The sequence below is a fragment of the Coffea eugenioides genome, chromosome 2, assembly GCF_003713205.1.
Source record: "Coffea eugenioides isolate CCC68of chromosome 2, Ceug_1.0, whole genome shotgun sequence".
NCBI classification, from domain to species: domain Eukaryota; kingdom Viridiplantae; phylum Streptophyta; class Magnoliopsida; order Gentianales; family Rubiaceae; genus Coffea; species Coffea eugenioides.
In genome coordinates this window covers 16,519,446-16,543,312 of record NC_040036.1, presented here as the reverse complement: position 1 = coordinate 16,543,312, position 23,867 = coordinate 16,519,446, and the positions used below count along the sequence as shown (strand labels likewise).

At 36.8% G+C, this 23,867-nt stretch overlaps 1 protein-coding gene across 1 annotated transcript; it reads left to right on the top strand.

Annotated features, from left to right (window-relative positions):
- Window positions 1-824: 824 nt before the first annotated feature.
- Window positions 825-22,965, top strand: LOC113758045 (probable LRR receptor-like serine/threonine-protein kinase At1g53430). The gene is made up of 26 exons (XM_027301075.1): window positions 825-918; window positions 2,077-2,230; window positions 2,574-2,645; window positions 5,078-5,149; window positions 5,394-5,465; window positions 6,179-6,250; window positions 6,637-6,708; window positions 6,790-6,861; window positions 7,557-7,628; window positions 7,748-7,819; window positions 7,914-7,982; window positions 8,083-8,160; window positions 8,237-8,308; window positions 8,936-9,004; window positions 10,738-10,812; window positions 18,572-18,634; window positions 18,821-18,845; window positions 18,922-18,985; window positions 19,262-19,629; window positions 19,709-19,904; window positions 21,467-21,613; window positions 21,712-21,809; window positions 22,028-22,229; window positions 22,323-22,584; window positions 22,669-22,819; window positions 22,921-22,965. Exons 1-26 carry the CDS (start codon window positions 825-827, stop codon window positions 22,963-22,965), a joined length of 2,808 nt encoding a protein of 935 aa, XP_027156876.1.
- The last annotated feature ends 902 nt before the right edge of the window (window positions 22,966-23,867 follow it).

The following is a 23,867-nucleotide window of genomic DNA, read 5'->3' as shown; positions in this document are numbered from 1 at the left end:
CAAAATGTTGTCGTCATTTCACACTTTTAATCTCTTTACTTTTGGATCACCAATCAGCTTGGTTATGCATGCAAATACAGTAAGTCCACTTGAATAAATAAGCCTGTTTATGGATATTCCTGATCATGCAAAATTCATTCCTGCACATCCACTTTGATGGTAATAAGATTAAGACAATGTGAACAAGGCAATCATCTTTTTTTTTTTTTTTTTTGAGAGATAAAATATTCCTGCATCCACACACATACCTATTTCTATTCCTCCAAGTAGGTCCATTCCGTACAGATTCTGATTATATATCCTCTTTCTTTAGATTGACAGTTTATAGTACGGCATTTGATCCATAACTGACATCACGATGATTTCATTACTCATTTAATCACTCCCTTACTCACCTTCTGTTACGTAATTCGATATGTGGTGGCATGGTCCAGCTATAGCTTTTGGAATTAACCAGCATTATTGGCATCCTAAAGTAAAGCTCCTTTAATTCCCTGATTAGCTTTCCTGTAACTAAAGCTGTCTCTCCAACATGAAAGGCAACTGTACCTGAGGTGCCCACAAATTATTGTTTAATTTAATAATTCATTCCCAGATTAGCTTTTCTATATTATGAATTCATGCAATGCAAGCAAGCAAGCATTCACATGCAAGACTTAGTGGAACACTTCAGAGCTAAGCTTCAAAGCAAGGTGCAAGTTCTTGAGAGGAATACAAAAAAAAAAATAAAAATAAAAAAAGTGATAGAGAAAAACATGCTCAAGGTTTTAGCTTATTTCTTGCTGTTTTTGGCACTGAACGGTCAAACAAGTTTGGGACAAGTGATGACTGGTGCTCCTGCTGCTGCTCCCTCCCCTCAGCCTCCGTTTTTGCCACCTCCACCAAAGCCAACAAAGCCAAAGCTTCCCAAAGAAGAGGGTACGTAAAAAGCATACATGCACCAAATTGCTTGTTTTTATGTATATTTGTACTTTTCACAGATATTTTCGAGAAGCGAGGAGCAGGGAAGAGAGAAAAAGCAGGAAAGAAAAATGGAGTCAATCGAATCCAAAGTTTAAACTTTTATTAATTGAAGAAAAATTTATAATGTAGAAATAACTAAGGGATTTCCTTAAAAAGGAAACACTAAAATAGTGGAACAAATAAAAATAGAAAGACCAATAGCCTTTTCGGTTGTTAATGTAAGAAACAAAAAGGGCATTCTTTGAAAAAGAAGAACAACGAAAGGGAGTTCTTTTTCCTGATTTTTATTTCTCATTGTTCTTCCTTTTAGATAAACTTTAGGAAACTATTATCTATCACTTTCTTTATCATATTTTTTATCTCTCTGAAACTAAACTTGAATTTAGTTTCTTTTTGATGTGTGTGCCACATATACATGATTTGCATTCAAATTTTAACTCATGTTATATAGTATGATCTAAACCTATTAGCGTAAAAGACAAAATTATATAGTGATAGTGTATAAAAAGAAGTTATCCTAACACTGTAATATTTACCATGTAATTAAATAGTTATCCTGCTTCTCACGCACACATGCACCCAAAAAAAAAAAAAAAAAAAACTACCCAAGCAAGTGACGGTGTCTAACATCCACAGGTGAAAATGTTTCTATATGCTTTGAAGGAATTGTCATTTGTTTCTGTTGTTAGTATGAAGGTATTGTCATTTGTTATATTGGAGACTTAAACTAGTGGTCTTGTTCTTTTGTGGATTCGGTTTATTTCTTGGCTTGGAGAATCAAATTAGTGAAGAATGGTTTTTGTTCTTTGTCTTGTGGAGACGACAATGAAAAGACTGTTCTGAGATGTAAAAAGTGGGCAAGTATTTCTTGTTTTACTATGAGAAACATTTGTTGTAAGTTTAGCTGCATTAATTGGCATTGACACCTGAATTCTGTGAGGTAATTGAGAATGAAGGGTATAGATTGATTGGCAACATTTCTTGATATCAGATTTGATGAAATTAAATTGACGTGATTTTTTTATCCAACCCATTGCTATCTTCTGAACTCTCTTAATTCACTTGAGAACTTTATATGTCCATGCTAGTGTCTTATATACAATTTCTTGTCAGTGGATGCTGTCAAGAGTCTGCTTCGACTTATGAGTCCATACTCGCCTTTGGGGCCTGCCTACTTCTCGGCCTTGAGTTGTCATTATATAAAGTTTAGTCTTGTGCTTACATGCAATTGCATGTTGGAGGACAAAACTTGCAGAGTGGTTCTGATGTACGTTTTCGCCAACTGCACATGTTTTAGTTTTTTTTCATGTAATTATTGGCATTTTGTTACTCTAAGTTAAGCGGCTTATCCTTAGAATACACTTGTGAGTTGAACTAAAAGGTCAAATGACTTTTAAAATTTTATTCACTGCAAAAGACAACTGATATGCCTTGAGTGGATATGTAAGAACCGAGCTGCTGTATATAGCCTGAGAATGATGCACTCAAATAGGAGAACAGGCTATTTCAATTAATATTGATATGCTATCATTGCTTTTAGACTCTTGGATTTTGGGGATTTCTTTATCAAGGGGATTTCGTTTGCATTATACCAACATTTTGGATTTCAGTGATCTCTCAGGTCAGGATTTAACCGGTTCTATACCACCAGAAATTGGAAACCTATCTCATTTGGAATCACTGTAAGCAAGTGCAGAACATTTTTTCAGCTTTCTTTGTCATTTAATCATGTTGATTGAGCTGGCTATTACGGCCAAAGGGGGAAATCTGTTACCGGACGACTGATAATGATCACTATTTTCATACTCTAGATGTAATGTTCAATGAATCTTTATTTGCTAGTACTCATGTTCTCGATCTGTGTTATGTATCTATTTTTCAGCATTAAGATTTCCATTATAGGCAAATCGTTAGTCTGAATATAGCATAACAATCAATTATCTGTCTAATAACAACACTTTCTTTGAAAATTACCAGAATACAGTGAACTGTAAAACGATTCACATACCATAGCAGCTCTGGAGAGTAACTTCGTGGTGTCCTCCATCCTATATAGTTTCAACTACATTCCTCTGACAAATTTTCAAAAGCTTGCACAAAAATACATGTAATATAGGTGTGTGCATAGTATGTTTATTTATTTATACTTATCCTATTGACATATGTTTCAATGCCTTTTCAAAAGTAACTTTCTAATCCAGGGTAGTAACTTTTCCAGTAAGGGAAACAAACAGATGGAATCTAGGAGTCCTAGTGATATCCTGTTCACCTTAACATGTAAATCCTACCAAGGAGTACATGCTCTGACTTTTCTTGCCTTCAAATTAGCCGAAAAGTGAAATTCCAATATCCAGGTTCCAAACGTATTTCTCCAAGTGCTTGTCTTGGTAAGCCACAGGTGTTCTTGCTTTTGCAGCAATTGGATCTTAGTGGATTTTTCGGATCTCAGATTCGTTTGGATAGAGGAAAAATACAGATTCAGCAGAGCAGGAGGGAGACGTAAAATTTTTGATATTACTGCCAATTAAGAATAGGTGGTGGTGTCAGCATCAAAGAGATCAGTTGTTCTTATGAGCTGCGTAAGAGTAAAGAACGACTTCTGTCTGGGCAGAGTAAAAGAAGGGTGTTTAGAGAAAGAAAGTAAAGTGGTGGTAATGTATCTTCTATGATGTAGGGTGGGGAAGGATTTGATCCAAACAAAATTCTTCTGAAGTTTGTGGTTCCAAGAGCGTAGCTTTTGAAACATTGGTTTTGACTATGAAACACCAAGTCTCTTTTTGTTCAATTGGCTTTGAAGTTACTTCACCGACTAGCAACTCTCGCTGTGGCTGGAACACTTGGCTAATTACTCTCGGTTGATAGAAAATAATTTTCCTATTCATTTAAAATTCGGACTTTAAAATACTACCTTGTCTGTGTTTTGGAATTGCAAATGCTACACTTCGGTATCCTTTGGAAAGCGGTGGTTAGGTATAAAAACTATTATGCCTTTGGTTGGATAAACTAGTTACGTGATCAATGGTAGAAATGTAATATGTTGAGATCTTAATTATCAGTCACACGAGTATACAATAGATTCACAGACTGTCTATTGCACCCTCCGGAAGTTTTATGGCTCCTTTGTGAACAATCATATACATCATGTTAACAATGTTAATTCCCAACTCTTTGAATATCAAATTAGGCATGTCTAGATATGTACAGAACACAATTCATCTAATTTTTTTCTTAGACTTTTCTTCTCTGAATACCTAGCCTGAACTAAATCGAACCTAGCAAGCCCTTTCCTCTGCTGAATTTTAGTGGACGACTGTTGAGGATATGATGTGAAGGTAGGCATGTTGTGTGTTGAAAATTGGCGACATTTTTAGGGTTACATTTATTTTTTTGCACAATAATATAGATAGATGTAGCTGCCCTACACTTGAGTAGGCTTCATCATCTTTCTCCAGCAGTCTTATTCCTTCTTTTCTTCTTTTTCTCTCATTTTTTATTTTCCCAAACTTTGTAGAGTTAAGCTTTAAATTGCAGGTCAATATATGCTCTGGACACTCAAATGCTCAAGCCATGTATGGAACTTGGAAATCCTTTATAAGAATCAACAAGAAAAACTTTAACTGACATATTTTTTAGTTCAGTTACACATTATGACATTGTCCCGTTATGATAAAATGTACAATAAAAACCTTGAGCAAAATACCATGATGGTCAAGTCATTACAGTATATGTTCAGCTTCAGGATTTTTCTATAAGAATCAATAGGAGAGCTTTTAACAAGCAGACTTTTTAGTTCAGTTAAACATTATGACATTCTCCCATTATGATAAAATCTACAGAAACCTTGAGTAAAATACCATGATGGTCGAGTTTTATTGATCTCTAGATGTATAATATCTTTTTTTTTTGTCTTTCTCTTATGTTTTAATTTTTGTTATCTTCTATTGTTCCTAAAATCTGGGCTCTTCTCACTGTCATTCTTCTCATGTTATTGGTTTCATTGGAATGGATCTATTTATAGAAAGCAGCTTGATTGGAATTTGAAAGATGTATACAGAGTGATTTTGTCAAATGTTCCTATGGCAGTGAAATGCATTTGTTATTTTGGCATTTCCAGATACTTGAGGTCAAATAGTCTTAATGGGTCAATTCCCAACTCTTTTGTGAAGTTGTCTCAGCTTTCGGAACTGTAAGTAACTATATGAACTTCATTTCTGTTAAAACTACTCTCTTTGGAATTCTTTGATCGTCAAAATTACAATCCCTATCATTTTCTGTGGCTAAAGCTGATATGAAGCAAGAGAACAGTTAGTTAATTTTAACTGACTCTTAATTCCCAAAAAGTAACGATACAACAAAAGTAATCTGTACAATGTTCCCTCACATTGCCACTGAAATGTTGGAAAATTCTAATGGGCTGTTTTGGTGGACAGCAACTTATGTGATAACAAGTTGGGAGGACCGCTGCCGAAGTTCCTTCCTGAACTGAAGTCATTACGAAGCTTGTAAGTCTGCAGATCACTGTGTACTGTATATTGTTATCTGATCATGTGACTTGTTGGTAAGATTTTGTAGTTTTGCATAAAGAAAGAAGGAAAAGCATCAATGATGATGGAAATAAGTAACACTTGGCATGATTATTCTTTTAATGGGAAAATAGCAAAAAATTGCATGCTCGTTCCTGTATTAATCCTTTTTTTTTAATTTCTATTAGTTTTCAAGAAGGTGCAGACAAGCTAAGGGGCATACCTCTTAATCAAGTAGATGATAATTAACTTCTGGTAGCTAATAATGAGGAGAATGCATTTTGAATAATAATAATAATAATATACAACAACTCTCTTCAATCATGCTGATAAGTTAATAGACTAAATGGAATGTCAACATCGATCTAATCACAAACATATATTTTGGATTATTTCCAAAATATCAAGATTTGTTTACTATCAAATGTTAAGACTAGTTTCTGGAAATGAATATGCTATCGTTTGGAAAAAAAAAATTGTTAAGACTAGTGAAGAGTTTACTATCAAGATTTGTTTCCAAATGTAACTATTTTTGGTTAACAACAATATAAATTAGAATAAGCACCACCTAGTGATGCTACTTAGCATATCCAAGTATCAAAACAAAATTTTTTTTGGCCATTTGTTTCCTTTGGGAATGTTTAATATATTATTGAAGATGATGATCTATGTAATTTCTGGTGCATTCACAGATATTTGTGCAATAATTTGTTTAATGAATCAATTCCACCGGAAATCGGAGGTTGTCCAAAGCTTGAATACCTGTGAGTATCTTGTTCTTTGTTTGAAATCTGGGTCACTTGGGCAATTGGACTGATTCTGGGTGCTGATCTAGATTGGCTTCCATCTATTTTTTCCCACAAGAGTTTAAGAATAGATCAGTCTACTTAATTTGGCGCAGTTAAGGTAGGCGTGGAATGGAATGGATATGGATCTGGCTGACTGATCTTTTGGTCCTGGATCTGATTAATACAAAAAAAAAATGCATAAATAAACAATGTATGATCATTATAATTGATTAAGAACTTGTACATTTCTTTACAAAAAAAATTTCCTAGGACCCAAGCAAGTGTCGGAATTTGTGTTCTTGCTTCACCTGTCATCTAATTTGTGCAATTTTCATTTTTAAATTCTTTTTTTTTCCATGCAGGTCTTTATATAATAATTCTTTGTGGGGGAAATTGCCAGATGAGTTGGGCCATGTTTCAACACTTCGAGGACTGTAAGGCATCCGTTTAGATTTTCTTGTTGTCATATATGCTTTATTTTGTCGGTTTATTCTGAGTGTCTTATGGAGTTGTAGGAATTTGGCTGAAAATCAATTTGGGGGTCGGCTTCCTGAATCACTGGGAAGGCTAGCTCATCTTGAAGAGATGTAAGATCCTAAATGATTTTATTTTACTAATTACACTGTTTATTTTAGCATGTGGATTGAAGGAAGTGAAACTCAACGAGAAGAGTTAGATTTTGATTAAGGGAGTTGACAAGAACAGGATAAATTCAACATACTGTTGCTACTCATCAAGAAAGAGAAAAATTAATCTCTCAGATTAGCTAAAAGCAGTTTAGGAGAAATCTCCAGATTAGATAAAATAGTTTAGGAGAAACTATTTTTTCTAGAATGACAAATTAGATGTATTTATGAAAACAAATAATATCTATTTTTAGCTTATCTTATGTTAACTCATTCACAAGAAACCAGACTCTTGAATTTAGACAAATCTCTAGTTAAGCAGCACTAAGGTCTCTTAATATGTATATGTACCTTGCAATGAATAAAAATGAATAGGGTATATATGTGAGAGAGAGTGGAACGTCAGTTGATTTTTATAACTTTGGAAAACATCAACCAAGCCATTTCATTGTTTTGCCTTAGAGTCCAAGCCACTGGAGTTAACAGGGAATCTTGGGGGCACAGTACACATGAAAATAAAACGTTTTCTCAGAGATGAAATATGACCGCCCGAAATCCTATATTAGAAATGTGGACGCCAAAGAAAAATTCAGCTACAACTTCAGATCTTGAATTTACTTATTTTTGTTTGGATATTAAATGACATATAATTTCAGGTATGTGATGAACAATCTTTTTGATGATCAGTTGCCTCAAAGCTTTCAGAGCTTGAAAAAGTTGAAGTCTTTGTAAGTGAAATTCCATGGCATATGATAGTCCCATCTTTCACTTAATGCAAAAAAAAATAAAAATAAAAATGCACACTTCAGTACAAGAGGCTCACCTTGGCCATTGTCTCTCTCTGTAGCAATATTCGAGGAAATGCTTTCAACAAGAGCATCCCCGGATATATTTTCGAGTGGCACAAACTTCAAAGCTTGTAAGCTTAAGTGAACTGCATGAACTAAATTTTTTGGCCTACAATTGAGTTATTTATTTATTGTAATTCAAAATTGACTTTTTTTTTTGGATAGGTCACTGATGGGAAACAATTTTGAAGGGCATTTACCTGAAATCTTAGGATTGCCAAGGCTGACTTACCTGTAAGTATTTAGGCCCATTAAACGTACTCATTCTTGATACCTTTTATTTGACATTGTAACAAGACGACGATGTTTGTTTTCTAAATTTATTTATGTATAGGGCCATAAATAACTTACCTGGAGGAAAGCCAGGTGTTTTATTTCCTGATATTCGCAATATGGTGTCTCTGACATCCTTGTAAGTTTTGAAATGTCAATTAGTATTGGTTTATGTAATTCATTAATTTCTTACAGATTTTCATTCATTTGTTCAGGACATTGAGGAATTGTTCACTCACTGGTTCAATTCCTGATTATATCTGGGGGTTCAAATACCTGCTTTACCTGTAAGAGATGTTCCAGTATGCTGTCCGTTGGTCCTTTAATCTTGCTTTCTGTTTTCATGCCCGATGCTATGTGAGTATGCATGTGTGCGCATGTGATGCCATGCTTGCACAGGCAGGTGTCTGCGTGTAGATGGCTTTTTTTTAAAAAAAAATTTATTATTATTTTTTGGCATCCTAAGATGCAGGGAATTCTGCAGGTTTTAGAAGTCTAGTTTGCTCCCCTTATATGCATATGCCCTACTGTCTTAGTTTATTTTTATAATTCGCCTTAGGAAACCGACTTTAAATGGAAAACTTCTTACATGCTATATAGCTTTCAAAAAAATCTTTACGTGAAAAGTGTTTGAATTGGATTGAATTACTGATATGATGAACTTACTAGTCACAAGAAATACCGTTGATCATGGACCATATTTTTTTTTCCCTTCAATTCGTTTTGAATTTTTTATGCGTGACAAAGAAAAGTGGTGCTATGATTAAAATTTAAAGGCTATACTCAAGTATTGCTTAATTTTATCATCAAATACTACTTCTAATCTGCCTTATGTTTTCTAGTAAGCCCTTCTGTAGGTGTGCTGGTTTTGATAAAAGATATTTATATTCTCATATTGGATTTTATCATGATAGGGACTTGAGTTTCAATAATTTGATGGGGATAATTCCACCAGACTTGAACCAGTTCCAGCCAAAGTTCATGTAAGGGATTTTTTATCATCTTTCCTTCCCCACCTTGATCCCTCCTACGTCCATCTTTCTATTACTAGAGGCACAACTATAATGTTATATTTTTTCCATAACTTTAACTCATTTTGTTCTACTTCTTATAGTTCTTTGTTCATTTCCATGGATAATCCATTGGATCACATCTTTCCATGGATAATCCATTGGATCACATCAGATGTGATCCAATGGACACAACTTTAGTTACATTGTCTACTCGGATGTTCCATTTACTCCCCACATTTTAATCTTTCTACTGAATTTGCAGCATGGTGCATGACTATTTCTAAACCCAAGAGCTCATCTATAGGAGGTGGAATACAGTAGTTGACTCTGTTTCCCCTTTAGCTGCACTGTAGCATGACCTGCTAGAATCTTCTATTTGTCTATGGGCTTGAAAGAAAAGCTACCTATTGCAGAACTACATACAAGAAACGGAAGCATACAAGAATTTGTTTTTGCTAATGATACTACACTTTTAGTCATGTTTTTCTTATTGTTTCTGCTAAACTGACTTAAGACACGACCTTTGAACTTCCTCCTCTAAAGTCTTGTGTTGAAGATTTGAAAAACATTTTCATCTGGATATTCTTTATTTCCCTGATCAACTGATTCTACTAAATCACCGGGTCAGATGGGTTGCTTTTCATGTGACAAGATCCTATCCAAGATGAATATTCCATTACATGACTGTTTGTGACTGCTTTTTCTCAATTACTTAGTAACAGCAATAAATTCTTATGAAATGGCAGTCCGATATTGTAGTTTTATGTGTTTGAGAGTTGTTTACCTTTCTGATTTGGAGAATATTAAGATAGGTTCACCTAAAATTCCTGGGGCAGATTCTCTTACTTCTAGTTAGTGTACAGTATCTTCTCACCCTATTGAATTGCTGGCCAGACAAAATATGAAAATAGCTATAACCCACAATTCCTGAGGTGGATTTTTCTATATGTTCCGTCATATTCTTGTCTTCGATGGTCCTTGATTGGTTGTGACATATCTTCAGGACTGTTTGATAGTTTAGTCAGTGCAAGGATAATTACCCACCATTATTGACCGGTTAACTATGTTGTATGGAGAGTTTCGAACCCAATAAAAAACATATTGAAGCTTGCTTTTCTTTTCTTTTAAATTATTGAGTAGATTGAAGCTCCTTACTGCTGGGATCGTGCTACGTTTGTTTGTAGCTTTCGGAATGAGATGTAAAAGTCGAAGATCCGACAGAATTTGAATATGACTTCGTAATTATCTTAAGCATATGCTTATGCATGGGAATATAGCTAGGAAATGATCATGTTCACTGAGATTATAGCCGAAGGAAAAAAAAAAAATACTTGAGTTGGGATGGGGATTGCACACCCAATATTCTTCGCTGGTTCTTAATGCCAAATTAATGCCATAACATGTGGAGTTAATAGATTATCCAGGTGGTGTGAAGACTTGTTTGAAGGCCAACTCATCCATATATCTTGCAGCTCGTATGTTAATTGTCATTTCTAATTATTTTATATGTTAATTGTCATTTGGTCCCAAATTGGGTTGGTTGTTCATTAGAGACAAAGATTGAATGCCAGGTATCGTGTCTTTCTTGCTTTGCACTTGCCTTGTACTACTTATCACCTTACTCCTCTTATTCAGGAGTTCAGGTTTCCTTGGCTTTCATAGTAAGTTTTGAGAACTTTTTGGCATTTGGCTGTGTTTTGCAGCTTTCTTAGAAGTAACAACCTCAATGGGGCAGTACCTGGATGGCTGACGAGCTTGAGTGACTCTGGCTCATATGTGTAAGTGTTCATTTGATGAATTCAGATTTTTCACCTAATTAAATATTAAGAGGATGGCATTCATTTGAGGGAGGTATTATACACAAACCGAAATTTCTTTTGAGTTCAAATGTCTTCATTAGGGTTGTTTTGACATTAGCAACTTACGTGAAGAAGATTAATGCTAGCTGTCTTTTTGGTTGACCTGTTTACAAATTAGACTGGACATCTTTTTTGCCTTATTTCTTCCTTTGTTAATCGCTTTTTTATTATCTTTGATCACTTGCAAACATTAGAATGCCTTAATGAAGCTAAACAAAAAAAAAAAAAAAAAAAAATCTTTGGCTTTCCTGAGTACCGTATTCAGGAACCTAGAATTTTTCAACTACTTCTTTCGAATGGATAAATGTGTGTAGAAGCACAATACTGTTTAAGAAGATATAATGCTTTGGCTTCCCTCCCCACTCCTGGGCAACAACATAACATATCAGCTTCTATCAATTGAGCGAATCTGAATCTGTGTTCAGGCCTTTATGTTGAACTTGTCAAACGGTAGTAACTCTACTTCTTTTATTTGGCTGTTGCACCCTCTGTAAAGGATTTTTGACACTCTAGAACCTGAATCCAGATTAATCTTTTAGTACGCTGTATCTCTCGATTGCTCTCAAACCCTCGATTGGTACATGTGAATGTTCAGGATGGAAGTCTAGTACACGAGAATTTTCAAAATGGAAAAGTTTTCTACTAAGAGTACCTTTAATCCACCCAGGATGGTTAGAAAAAGAATTTTTTAATTCCAATATCTGGTGCACAAGTAAAAATGGAATGTAGTTTTTGTTTTTCAATATTACGTATTATCAATATTTATATACCACAATGAAATAAAATCTATACAAATTTGACCTAATTGCCCTGGATTATCGTATAAGACACAGCATGTTTTATTTAGCCTGATGCTTTTTCTAATTACGTTTGTAAAACTAGTGAGGAGAGCTCCTGATTAGTTGCTGCATTTCCTCTGATGATTCCTTCTGTTCAATGTTCCTTTTTCCCATCGCCCCAACTCCCTTTAGTTTTCTCGCACTGACTCCTGATTAGTTGTTGCATTTTCTCTGGTGATTCCTTCCGTTCAATACTTCTTTCTCCCATCGCACCGATGCCCTTTAGTTCTGTTTGTAGAACTTCTTCCTTTTAGTCAACTTAATTGTTAGTAGTCAGATAACAAACAAGTCATGCAGTAGATCCTTTCTATGATGATAGGACAAATCCCATTGTCCTTGTATTGAAGTATAGGCTGAAACAAGCAGGAATGAGGCATCTTAACCAGACAGGTCTGGTTTGTGATATTTCATTGATTTCATGGCTTATGCATATATGGAAATGCACTCATTGTTTATTTATTTATTTATCTTTTTTTTTTCTTTTAAAGATCAGCTCACATTTTGTTAAGGTTTCTTACAGAAGCCCTTACCTATAGACGATGGAATGCTGATTGTTCGATGTTTAATCCACCACATAGTTAAGTAGTGTAAATATATATTTCGGTTGGAGAATTGCATGATCGGAAACACAGTACCTTTTCCAGAAAAATGAGCATAAATTTATGATTTATTATAAGATGCAACAGTTTCGGTAATAAAGAGATTATCAAGTTGTTCATGACTGCATAACTCATGTTATACTATTGCTTATTCCTTTTCCACAGAATTCACTGATTTACTTTCAAATTTGATTTTGTTTCAACAATGTATATTCCTTACAATTTTTTTTTTTTTTTTTTTTTTTTTTTTTTTTTTTTTAATGCTGAAGTGTCTGTCCCAGCGTTGAGCAGGGCCTTTTATTGATAAATAAATATCACGTTACATCAGCATCTGCCAAACAGAGGTGCAAAAAGAAAGAAATTGCTCAACCAGAGAGCAAAAAATAACAGCAGCAATAGCAAAACAAACAACAGTAACAGCAACAACGCTTGAATCTGTGTGGATGAACTAGACCCATTCCAGAAATCCAAATGATTAGTAAACCCGAAAATTAGGATAACCTAACCTATCCAACTTGAGGTCTCCACGAACCAATCGTGGCAATTCAACCATGAATCATACACTATGTTGACTACTCAAGTTAACCTTAGATAAGCGGTCTGCAGGCAAATTCGCTTGACGATAAACAATGATGACGATTGAAAGAAATGCCTAAAAGTGAGCAATTGGTCCAGCTCTCGTGCAAATCCCATGGACATCTACTAATCCCCTTAACCATTTGGACAAGAAGTGACGAATCTGATTCCAAATGCAAGCAAAAGAAACCTCGCATAACACAAAGCTTAACTCCAAATAACAAAGCCTTCAACTCTGAATGTAAACTCGGTATGACACCCCAATAACACGCAAAACCCAACAAAAAAACCCCGAGCTATTTCTCAAACCCCCACCGCCACTCCTTCCCGGATTACCAAGAGAACTACCATCGGTATTCAGTTTACATGTCGTCAAGACTGGAGGGATCCACCTAACCAGGATGAATTTAAATGGTTTTTGCCAACTCACCAGTGAAGAGTAAAAACATGGCCACGAGTACCTTCCAACTCCAATGTCTGTAAAATGTAATTGGAAAATGTCATAGAGATCAGAAAGAACAAAAGTATTAATCTGCATGACCGACAACACCTTGCCTTCCCAAACCGCAATATTCCTAGCTTTCCAAAGATGCCAGCAAATCAGCGATGGCAGCAGCTGATAAACCAGTTTAAGCTTAATGTTTTTAGCTGGCAGCAACCACCATTGAATGACTGCATGCTTTACCGTTGAAGGAGTGACAAACTGGCCAATATCAACCTGAAACGATTTCCAAACTTGGCGAGGGATTTCACCTGTACAGAAAACATGATCAATAGAATCAAACCCAGGATTTTGGCAGCAAACGCAACGAGATGGTCCGCACACACCAAAGCGCTGCAACACATCCTGAACCGGCAGTCTCCAAGACAGCATTCTCATCATAAAGAATGAGATTTTTGCTGGCAAGTCTTTCACCCAAATGGTAGATGAAAAGATTGACGTATTGGCAACGGTGCGGACCACCTTATAGGCTGAAGAAAAGGAAAATGAACCAGAAATTTCTAAATCCCACACCATCCTATCAGGTTGATTAGAAACAACATCCGGGGGAATGATTTGTAGAATCGTAGATACAATGTTTTCTGGGAGCCATTGTCGAAGCATTGGAATGTTCCATTGACCATTTGAAACAAAATCCGCCACTGTGTGATCTCCAAAAATGTCGATCTGCTGACATAAAGGACCTGTACCAGTCCAATTCTCATGCCAGAAGTTTATCAAGCCATTCTGCAACACCCACTGAATATGGGAATTTGCCAAAGACTGATATGTAACCAATCTCTTCCAAGTTACCGATTGTAAAGGCTGAAATTCCGCTTCGCAAGCATGCAATTTATGTAAATATTTATTGTACATAAATTCTGCCCAAAGAGACTGACGTTGCCTTAAAGACCACCATAACTTCAATGAAAAGGCATTAAACACATCAGTCAAAGCCCTCACTCCCACACCCCCTTCGGCATACGGCTTACACAATGAATCCCATGCAATCCAATGATACCGAGACCCTTTATCAGTTGTGCCCCATAGAAAATTTGCAAATGCTTTCTCAAGGGTGCGGAGAACACCCTTTGGAGGAGTTGTAGCAGCTAAGACATGAATAGGCAAAGATGATAGAACATTTTTGAGTAACACTAACCTCCCTCCAGATGACAAAAGCTTCTCCTTCCAAGACAGAATTCTCTTAGCAACTGAAGTGCAGATATCTGAAAAATAACTGCTTTTCCTTCTCCCTGAATAGAGAGTACAGCCAAGATATCGAAGAGGAAGTGACTTAGCTTGAAAACCTGAGATTTGTGAAATGACACGTTTACGAGGTAAAGTCAAAGCATCATGATCAACAAAGCAACTTTTTTGAGAATTAAGTTGCTGACCAGATACACAACAATAGTTCTCCAAAACACTCATAACTTTCTTCAAAGTACGCTTAACTCCACTGCAAAAAATAATCACGTCATCCGCATAAGCTAGATGCGTGACAATAGGGCATGAAGTAGGGACCTTGAAGGGAAGGAAGCCTCTCTGTCCTACCAAAGAATTCAGCGATCTAGAAAAAACCTCTGCCCCAATAATAAAAAGAGCAGGCGAAATGGGATCTCCTTGCCGCAGGCCTCGAGTTGACTGGAAAAAACCACATGGGGAGCCATTAATAAGAACCGAAAACCAGACATTAGAAATCAATCGCCAAATCATATCGATCCACCGCTCACTAAAACCAAAGCGACGAAGTACTTGCAACAAAAAGATCCATGAGACTCTGTCGTAAGCTTTGGCCATATCCAACTTCAAAACCACATTCCCCCCCTGATTGGGCTGCCGAATTCCAGAGATCAGCTCTTGAGCCAGCAAAAAATTATCTGAAATATGCCTTCCTCTAACAAATCCACTCTGCTGAGGAGAAATAATCTTAGGAAGGAGACGGGACAATCTATCCGACAAAATCTTTGAGATCACCTTGTTGATAAAGTTACACAAACTTATAGGACGAAATTGTGTAAAGTCTTGTGGAGATTGCAACTTTGGAATCAACACTATTGAAGTTGAGGAGATACTTCTAGGCAAAACCTCCCCACAGAAAAAGCTAATAACTGCCGCATATACATCCTCAGCCACAATGTCCCATGCAAAGGTAAAAAACTTTCCGGAGAAACCATCTGGACCAGCCGCGCTATCACCATCCATAGAAAAAACCACCAACTTAACTTCTTCTTTGGAAGGGATTTTCTCCAACATCACATTATCATGTGAGGAGATTAATCTAGGAATAACCTCAAGAGTTTCAAAGGATTGAGCATATGATTCATCCGTGAACAAACATTTAAAATATGATTCAGCCTCTCCCTCAATATCAGATGTGCTATCCAACCACTTCCCATCAGACGACTTGATGCGATGGATTAATGATCTACTTTGTCGTTCCACCACCACAGAATGAAAATACTTGGAGTTCCTATCGCCATCCTTTAACCACTTAATCCTAGATTTTTGTTGCCAAAACATATTCTCAGTTGCATGTGAACGCCTTAGCTGGGCTTGTGCTTCGTGTAATAAAACTAAATTTGGCTGAGACGGATCAGCATCATAACTAACCTCAGCATTGAGAGCACGTTGTTCTGCCACCTTTACAGCTTCAAAGATGTCACCGAATACCTCGCGCGACCACATTCGTAAGGCCATCTTTACATTCCGAAGCTTAGCTGCAAGGACCTTTAATGGAGGGCCTGAAAAATTCCCAATCCAGTTGCACCTAACCACGTCCAACAGTTCTGGTTTGGATGTCCAGAAATTCAAAAAACGAAAAGGCTTTGGTTTGTTATCCAATTTTGTATGAGCCGACAATAACAATGGAGCGTGATCTGATGGGTCTCTACACAAATGTTGTACATCGAAACCTAAGCCTAGGTTGGAAGAAACCTGATTCATAAGCAACCTGTCTAATCTCTTCCAAATACGCGCCCGACCATATCTATTGTTGCACCATGTGAAAATAGACCCTGAATACCCCACATCAAAAATTCCAGCTTGAGACATAAAGTTCAACAATTCCCAACCTTCCTCTGGTGTAAACGGCACCCCACCCCTTTTCTCCTCCTCCGAGACAATGACATTAAAATCCCCCACAAGAAGCCAGGCAGACTGAGTCGGCTTGTCCGCAAGAAGGCTATCCCATAATTCTACTCGTTGAAGGGCAGTACACTTGGCGTGCACAAATGAAAAAATAATAGGGACCGCAAATAATGCAGAATCAATTTGTAACGACAAATGTTGATTAGATTCTCCTACTTTACGACACGAAATAGAGGCTTTAAAAAAAATCCAAATATCACCCGTACTGCTAAATATAGCATGGTCCATATTAAGTCTCATCCTGATCGAATGGATCTCTGCAACTTGAATTTTTGGTTCACAAATAGCTACTAGTTGAATGGAATGGTGTTTTACCAAATACCTCAATCTTCGAAAATTTGGGGCGCGAGAAACACCCCTAATATTCCAAAACATAAACTTAATCATTGAGACAAGGAAGAGGAAGAGTTTGAGGAAACCTTGGCTTTCGATCGCAACGAACGATCAGATGAAAATTTAGCCTTGACACCTTTTGGTTTGCCATGCGTAACCACCTGTAAACCTTCCTCATGTTGGAGCTTTTCACTGACTTGTTGAATGATCGGGTCAAGATTAAAGATATCCGCAACCGCAGATGATTGTTTTGCCTGCAAATCCTCTAGCACACCACAATGAGATATATCAATGACAAGCGCATTCTGCTCCGAAGAACTAGCTTGCTGGTTTTCCTTTCCATCCATAAGTTCCAGTCCATCACCAGTGGGAGCCACCGTTATAGTATCTTCCAGTCCATCAAGATCATGCTGAGACACCACCGCCTGAGTATCAGCAGGTTCGGTGAAAATCCCAGTACAAATATTTGCTTCTTCTACAAGAGGATTCGTGTTTTTTGAAGGCCCCTCCTTATCAACCACACCCACATCCTCCTCCGTAGTAGCCGGCACAATTATTGGATGCACCTCTTTCCCAGATTGATCATCCTGTTTGCTGTTCCCAGAATGATCATCTTGTTTGCCTATTGTGGCCAAGGCAGGTGAAGAAATAGTTTGAAAACGTGCATGACCATCCTGTTTCTTGGTAGCTAACGGTCTCTGAATTTTAAGATCCGGATATAGCATATGACAATCCTCTTGGATATGTCCCTGCTTAAAACAGTGGGAACAATATTTAGGCAGGCTTTCTGGAATTAAAGCTTGCCAAAAGCCCTCATGATCACCATTACCAATCCACACCCTAGGAGTAAGAGGTTTTAGCAAATCTACTTCTACACACACCCTTGCAACACTTGGTCTTGAAGCCACCATGGTAGCAGAATCTACAAACAGAGGATTGCCCAAAATTCCCGCGATCTGGAACAAGCATTCTTTGTTAAAGTAATGCAGCGGCAGTTTTGGTAACTTAAACCAAACTGGAACCACCGAAGGCTCCTTGTCCACATGGAAAGCAGGAGACCATTTAAAGACACGCATAGGGGCACCATAAACATACCATATACCTCTAGCCCAGATCCGATGAAAGTCCACCTCATTCCCCAAGTTAATCACTACATGTCTGGAGTCTAAAAGACCAACCTTAGCAGCCTCTTTTAGATCAAGAGAAAAGAAGAATTTCCTGAGATCCTCCATAGAGGGACGACCCTTAGAAAATTTACCAACCAAAGCAAATTTGTATGGAGCAGCAAGTGTGGTCAAATCAGTTTGGGAAAAGAGAATCGCAGGTTCCCCCCGATGAGTCGAAGACACTGCATTGATAGTCAAAATGGGCTGGGCAGCTGCATTACCAAAGAGTTCAGAAAAAGATTTCTTTTGGAATGTGGGAGAAGGAAGGGATTGCCCTCCAGCCGGAGGCTGAAGGGCAGCTTGACCTGCCATCAACCTCAAGATCACCGAAAGTTATATTTTCTTTATACACCACTTTACACAGCTTTTCACCGAAAGCTTTTTCTCATAAGTAACACTTCTTTGATTCTGTCTCTCGCTTTGATTCTTTTCATAAGTAACACCTTACAATTAAAATGAATGTTGATTGCTTTCAGTTTCCATATATAATTGTCCAATTTATACTTAGTTGTAACAGTTTCATTCGACATTTTGCAGGGATGTTTCTGAAAATTCCTTTACAAATGTGAACTTGACTAACGGCAATATATCTTCAAATCTGTGAGGAAAACTAACTTGTAGCATTTTGATTTACTACAAATCTGTACATGCAAGTGTAGTTATTCAGTGTAAACATGCATTCAGACGTATACCTACCTATATTCCTTTTATTTGTTTATGGTTATGCTGTTCTGTACCTTTCACTAATGACATATGCTGATTTTGCTCATGTTTTCTTTCTTCCAGGAACTTGTTCGAATGCTGCTCTCAAGTAAGCAATGTTTAAATTCTAGCATGCTTGTTTTTCTGCTGAAGCAAGTCTTAGAAAGCAACCTTATTTATTTCAGTATAGTGATACGAGACCGAAATGGCAACAAGCTGGCTACCACTGTGACAATGACACACCAAGTTGTAAGTTATTTTATTTACTAAAAAACTAGATTGGTACTTTCTGTACTTCCTGTTGTTTCCCGTGATTTTGCTGTGACTGATGTTTCCTAGCTACATGGTCATTTGTCTGCAAAACCATCACATGCTAGTGATTTGTTGAGAATTCATATTATGACAATGGAGTCAAGGAAAATGAGAGTGCTAACGAGAAATCCATCTTCCCATGTTGGCATAATCTTCTTGTTCTCTTCGTCAGATTCTTTGAAACGATGATATTAACTGTTATGTGTATTACAGATGATCATTTGTACATTAATTGTGGGGGAAATGCAACATCAGTAGATGACCGTGATTATGAAGCTGATACGCAATCATATGGTGGATCAACTTTCTTTCTGAGTACAAATAAGACTTGGGCTTATAGTAGTATGGGAACGTTCCTGGAAACAGATGACGATGAATTCATTCTAAATAAAACATGCAATATATCCAACAGTGATGCATCTTTGTACTCAAATGCGCGCATAGCTCCAATATCGTTGAAATATTATGGATTTTGTTTGAAAAATGACACATACACGGTTAAACTTCACTTTGCTGAAATAGGATGGGATACAAATACATCTTCTACAATCAGGAAGAGAGTTTTTGATGTGGAAGTTCAGGTAAATTACTAATTTGATCTATATAAAAAACTTTTTACGGAGAAATCAGAGATGTTAACTGGATCAATTATCACTACAGGGCGGCCAGTATTACCTGAGAGATTTTGATATACAAAAAGAGGCAGGAGATGTCAATAAGGTGAGAACCAAGGAGTTCAATGTATCTGTAAATGACTCAAGACTGGAGATTCATTTATATTGGACTGGGAAAGGTTCAACTTACAACCCAACAAAATACTATGGTCCCTCAATATCAGCTATTTCCGTTTATCCTGGTATAGTTCTTGTTCATTGACTAACCTGTAAGTCATGTTATATATAGCGTATATACTTTCTATAATAGATTGTTGCAACAGTCCTGAATTTTTTTTAAAGTAAAATTGCAAAATTTTATTGATAGAGAACTGAAGCATATACAAAGGAGCATATATACGCTAACTGTACATCTATGATTCTCTACAACATTTTACAACCCATATTTCTACTCGTCTATCAAACTCTATCAAAGCATTTATGGAAAATACCCCACTCAACTATCAGCAACCATGCCAATGCCCACAGACTCAGGACAATTCCATTGACCATGCCAAAGGATCTCTGGAAACTGAAACCATTTTTAGAATTTTCTGCTGAAAAAGGATATTCAAAGAAGATATGATTCATCGATTCTTCTACACCACTGCACAACACACATTCAAATTTACCACTTAATCTTCCCCACATGACCATCCTCTTTAACAGTCCTGAATGTTCATTTATTCTTGTTTTAATTTCATCCGTTTAAACTGACGTAATTCCATTTATTCTTGTTTTAGTTTCATCAATTTAAACTGATCTAATTTGCCAACGATATGTGGAATGCCTAAGTGGCCCGTCTTTTCTGATGCAGCAAAAATTTGGAAACGTATTTAATGTGTCAATCCTCTACGAGTTCCTATTGTTTCTCCCAGGCTTTTCTTTCTCTTCTTTGGTCATGTTACATCCACAAACTCAAAGAGGGGTGAAGGGATAATGGGTGGAAAGGTAACAGTTGTGAAGCACAGGAAATGGGAGAGGGGAAGTTGTGCAGGTGGGTAGAAAGGGTCGGGGAATTGTGGGAAGAAGCAGACCTAGGTGTTAGAAGGTTGTGAAGGTTATTTAAGAAGATTGGGACATCTCAGAAGCACATCAGGAATTAAGCACATTAAGGTTTATGGAGGAGAAAGAGTTGGAGAGATGTGAAGGAGAATGGGGGCAGAAGGGCTAGGAGCAGTTGGGTTTGGGGGTTGCAAGATTGGTTCACATTATTGGAATTGGATCCTCTGTTATACTGAATATTACAATATTTATAAGGGTGGCACTTGTCCTTATGGCTGAATTTAAATGACAGGACACATGTCACCCATAATTCAGAGTATAACATCAAGAAGTGTAACAAGGACCCAAACTGTTGTATTTTATGTTAATGATGTGTTTGGTCTCAAATAGCAGCTAATGGTTGTTCTACTTTTTACTCACTGGAAATTTGATGGGAAACTAAGGGCCATTATGGTATAATATTCAAATATCAGTGACCGAATTACTACTTCATGAGAAATAATATTAAGGACAAAATGAGATTTTTTTTTATCTAATCAAGGACTGTTCCCGCAATTTTTCCCAGCTGTTCTGGTAACTCACTGATTCATGAATCAGCTCCTACACCTAGAACTTTTGGTTGCGCACTATCTTGTGTTCATATTAACTCTTTCCCATATTTTTGTATCTTTTCTAGCAATAGATACAACATAACAGACGCATTTCTTCTTTCTGATGCAAGATGTAACGTTGCTAACAAACTGTATTGTTGTTTTGGTAGTACGTAGGGAACCAGAACCAGTTCCAAGGAACGACAAAATTTCTTCCTCTGCTATTGCCGGGATAGTTGGATCTGCGCTGGTTTTTGGCATATTAATCTTGGCTCTATCCTGGGCATTAGTCAGGATTCGTCTTAGAAAGCTCAGAGGTATACGCAGTTTGATGCATTGATATCCACAATGGTTTCCCTCGCTTCAAAAAATTTTCTTCCTTGTTATTACTGATATGTTGTTTTATTTACGAAAGATCCCGGATTCAAAGATTTCGACTTCAACAAATTAAATGCTGCCACCAATGGTTTTGATTCTGCTAACAAGATAGATGTAGCTGGGAATGTCTACAGGGTATGCTTTATGTTTACACTACTTATTACTAAACTCACTTGCACATTTGAATTCTGTTAACTTTATCATTGATAGATTACTTGTATTATATAGGTAATCCCTGCCCTCACGTTTTAACTTGGAACTTTAGAACTTTTTTCAGCCTGCTCAGTTTCACTAATATCAGCATATATTGTTCTTGTTCTAAATGATCGATTTTAAGAACTTGACTGAATCAGGGTGAACTCGATGGGATTCAAGTAGCGGTCAAACAGCTTTCAGCGAAATCAGAAGAAGGGGCCCATGAATTCATAACCGCAATGGGTACAATTTCTGCACTAAAACATCCAAATCTTGCAACGCTAGTGGGATCCTGTGCCGAGAAAAACCTACTTGTCTACAAGTACATGGAAAATGTCTCCCTTCAACATGCATTATTTGGTAAAACAGGAGACTTTTTGTCTGGCAATTCCTTTAGAATGTGAAGCCAAATAAATTGCATTATGTGATTTTGTTAAAATGAGTTTATTGCAGGTCCAGCAGAAGTCAAATCAGAACTAAATTGGGAAACAAGGTATAAGATTTGCCTTGGGGTGGCAGAAGGTTTGGCTTGTCTTCATGAGTCCAAACAAGTAATACACTGCAATATCAAACCAACAAACATACTTCTTGACAAGGATTTTACCGTGAAGATATCCGATTTCGAATACTCCCAATTTCATGATTCTAAGCATGTTGATGCCCAGCCCAATAAAGACGAAACTGGTCTTGGCAGTATGCCAAAACCAAAAATGACGTAATGAATCACACAATTCGTTCAATTTAGTTTATCTTCTTGTAGACATAATGATATTTTCTCATCACAGAGCTTTGCTTGCAGGGGACATATGGCACCTGAGCAGGAAAAAGGCAACCGCTTAACACCTAAAGCAGATGTTTTTAGCTTTGGAATGATCACACTTGAAATTGTTAGCGGACAGGAAATTTGCCCATTGGGGTCAAAGGATTCAAATGACTACCTTCCGGTTAAGGTGAGATAACAGAAATGTAACACGAGAGGAAGAGAAGAAGATTGTTTTTTTTTTTTTTTTGGGTAGATTGTTAAAAACAGGTTGTTTCTTTACACGTGTAGGCTTTAAACAACCAGGTGGAGGGGAAAGCTTACAGCTTTAGTTGATCCAGATCTGAAATCATCAAATTATGAACCGGATGAAGCACATACAATGCTATGTTTAGCAATGACATGTGTGAACCCAACCGCCAATGACAGGCCCACCATGTCATATGTGGTTAAAACTCTTAAAGACAGTGAGAAATTTGGGGAAAAAAACAAAAAAAAACCTGCTGTAATTTCTGAGCCTAAAGCTACCTTCCCTCGGTCTACTCATTCTGGGAGTACTTCTCATGGGGAAGCTTCAAATACAACCATTTCTCGATCCATCGGCAATGAAATTGATGATTCTCAATGTCACTGATTAATGTTTTGGGATCAGAAACCATTGAGATGGAATATGGTACTGTTCTTTCACTAGTTTTGTGGATGCTTACAAATGCCCCTTTCTGTGTGTGAATATGTATGTATTCTGCAAAAACAAATTTTTGGTTTATGTATGGTGTATCAACTGCTATTGCAAATTTCAATGAGTTCCAAATTTCAAGAAAACACATTATATTTTTCCATGACATGCTTCCTTTGGAATGTGCAATTGCAAAATATAATGGATTTAGCGTTTCCTTTTTTATTACATTGTAGTCAACAAGATGGAAAAAGGAGAACAGTCCAACTTTTGCATGGTATGAAATCAAATGTAGTCTTTTGGTAAAAAAAAAAAAAAATACATGATGTGAATCTGATTTTTAGATGCATAGGAACTAGGGAAGGTATGATTGTTAACAGCACGATGATGTGCTCTTGGTTCTCTTTACAGACTTAACATATATGGGTAAGTAAGAAACGAGCTTAACATATTGTTGCATTTCTGAGTACATGAAACATTTTGTTCATGTTAATTAACTCTTGTAATAGAACAAGAACAATACGTTGTTATACACCAAATCCGAAATGAGGAGATACAACCG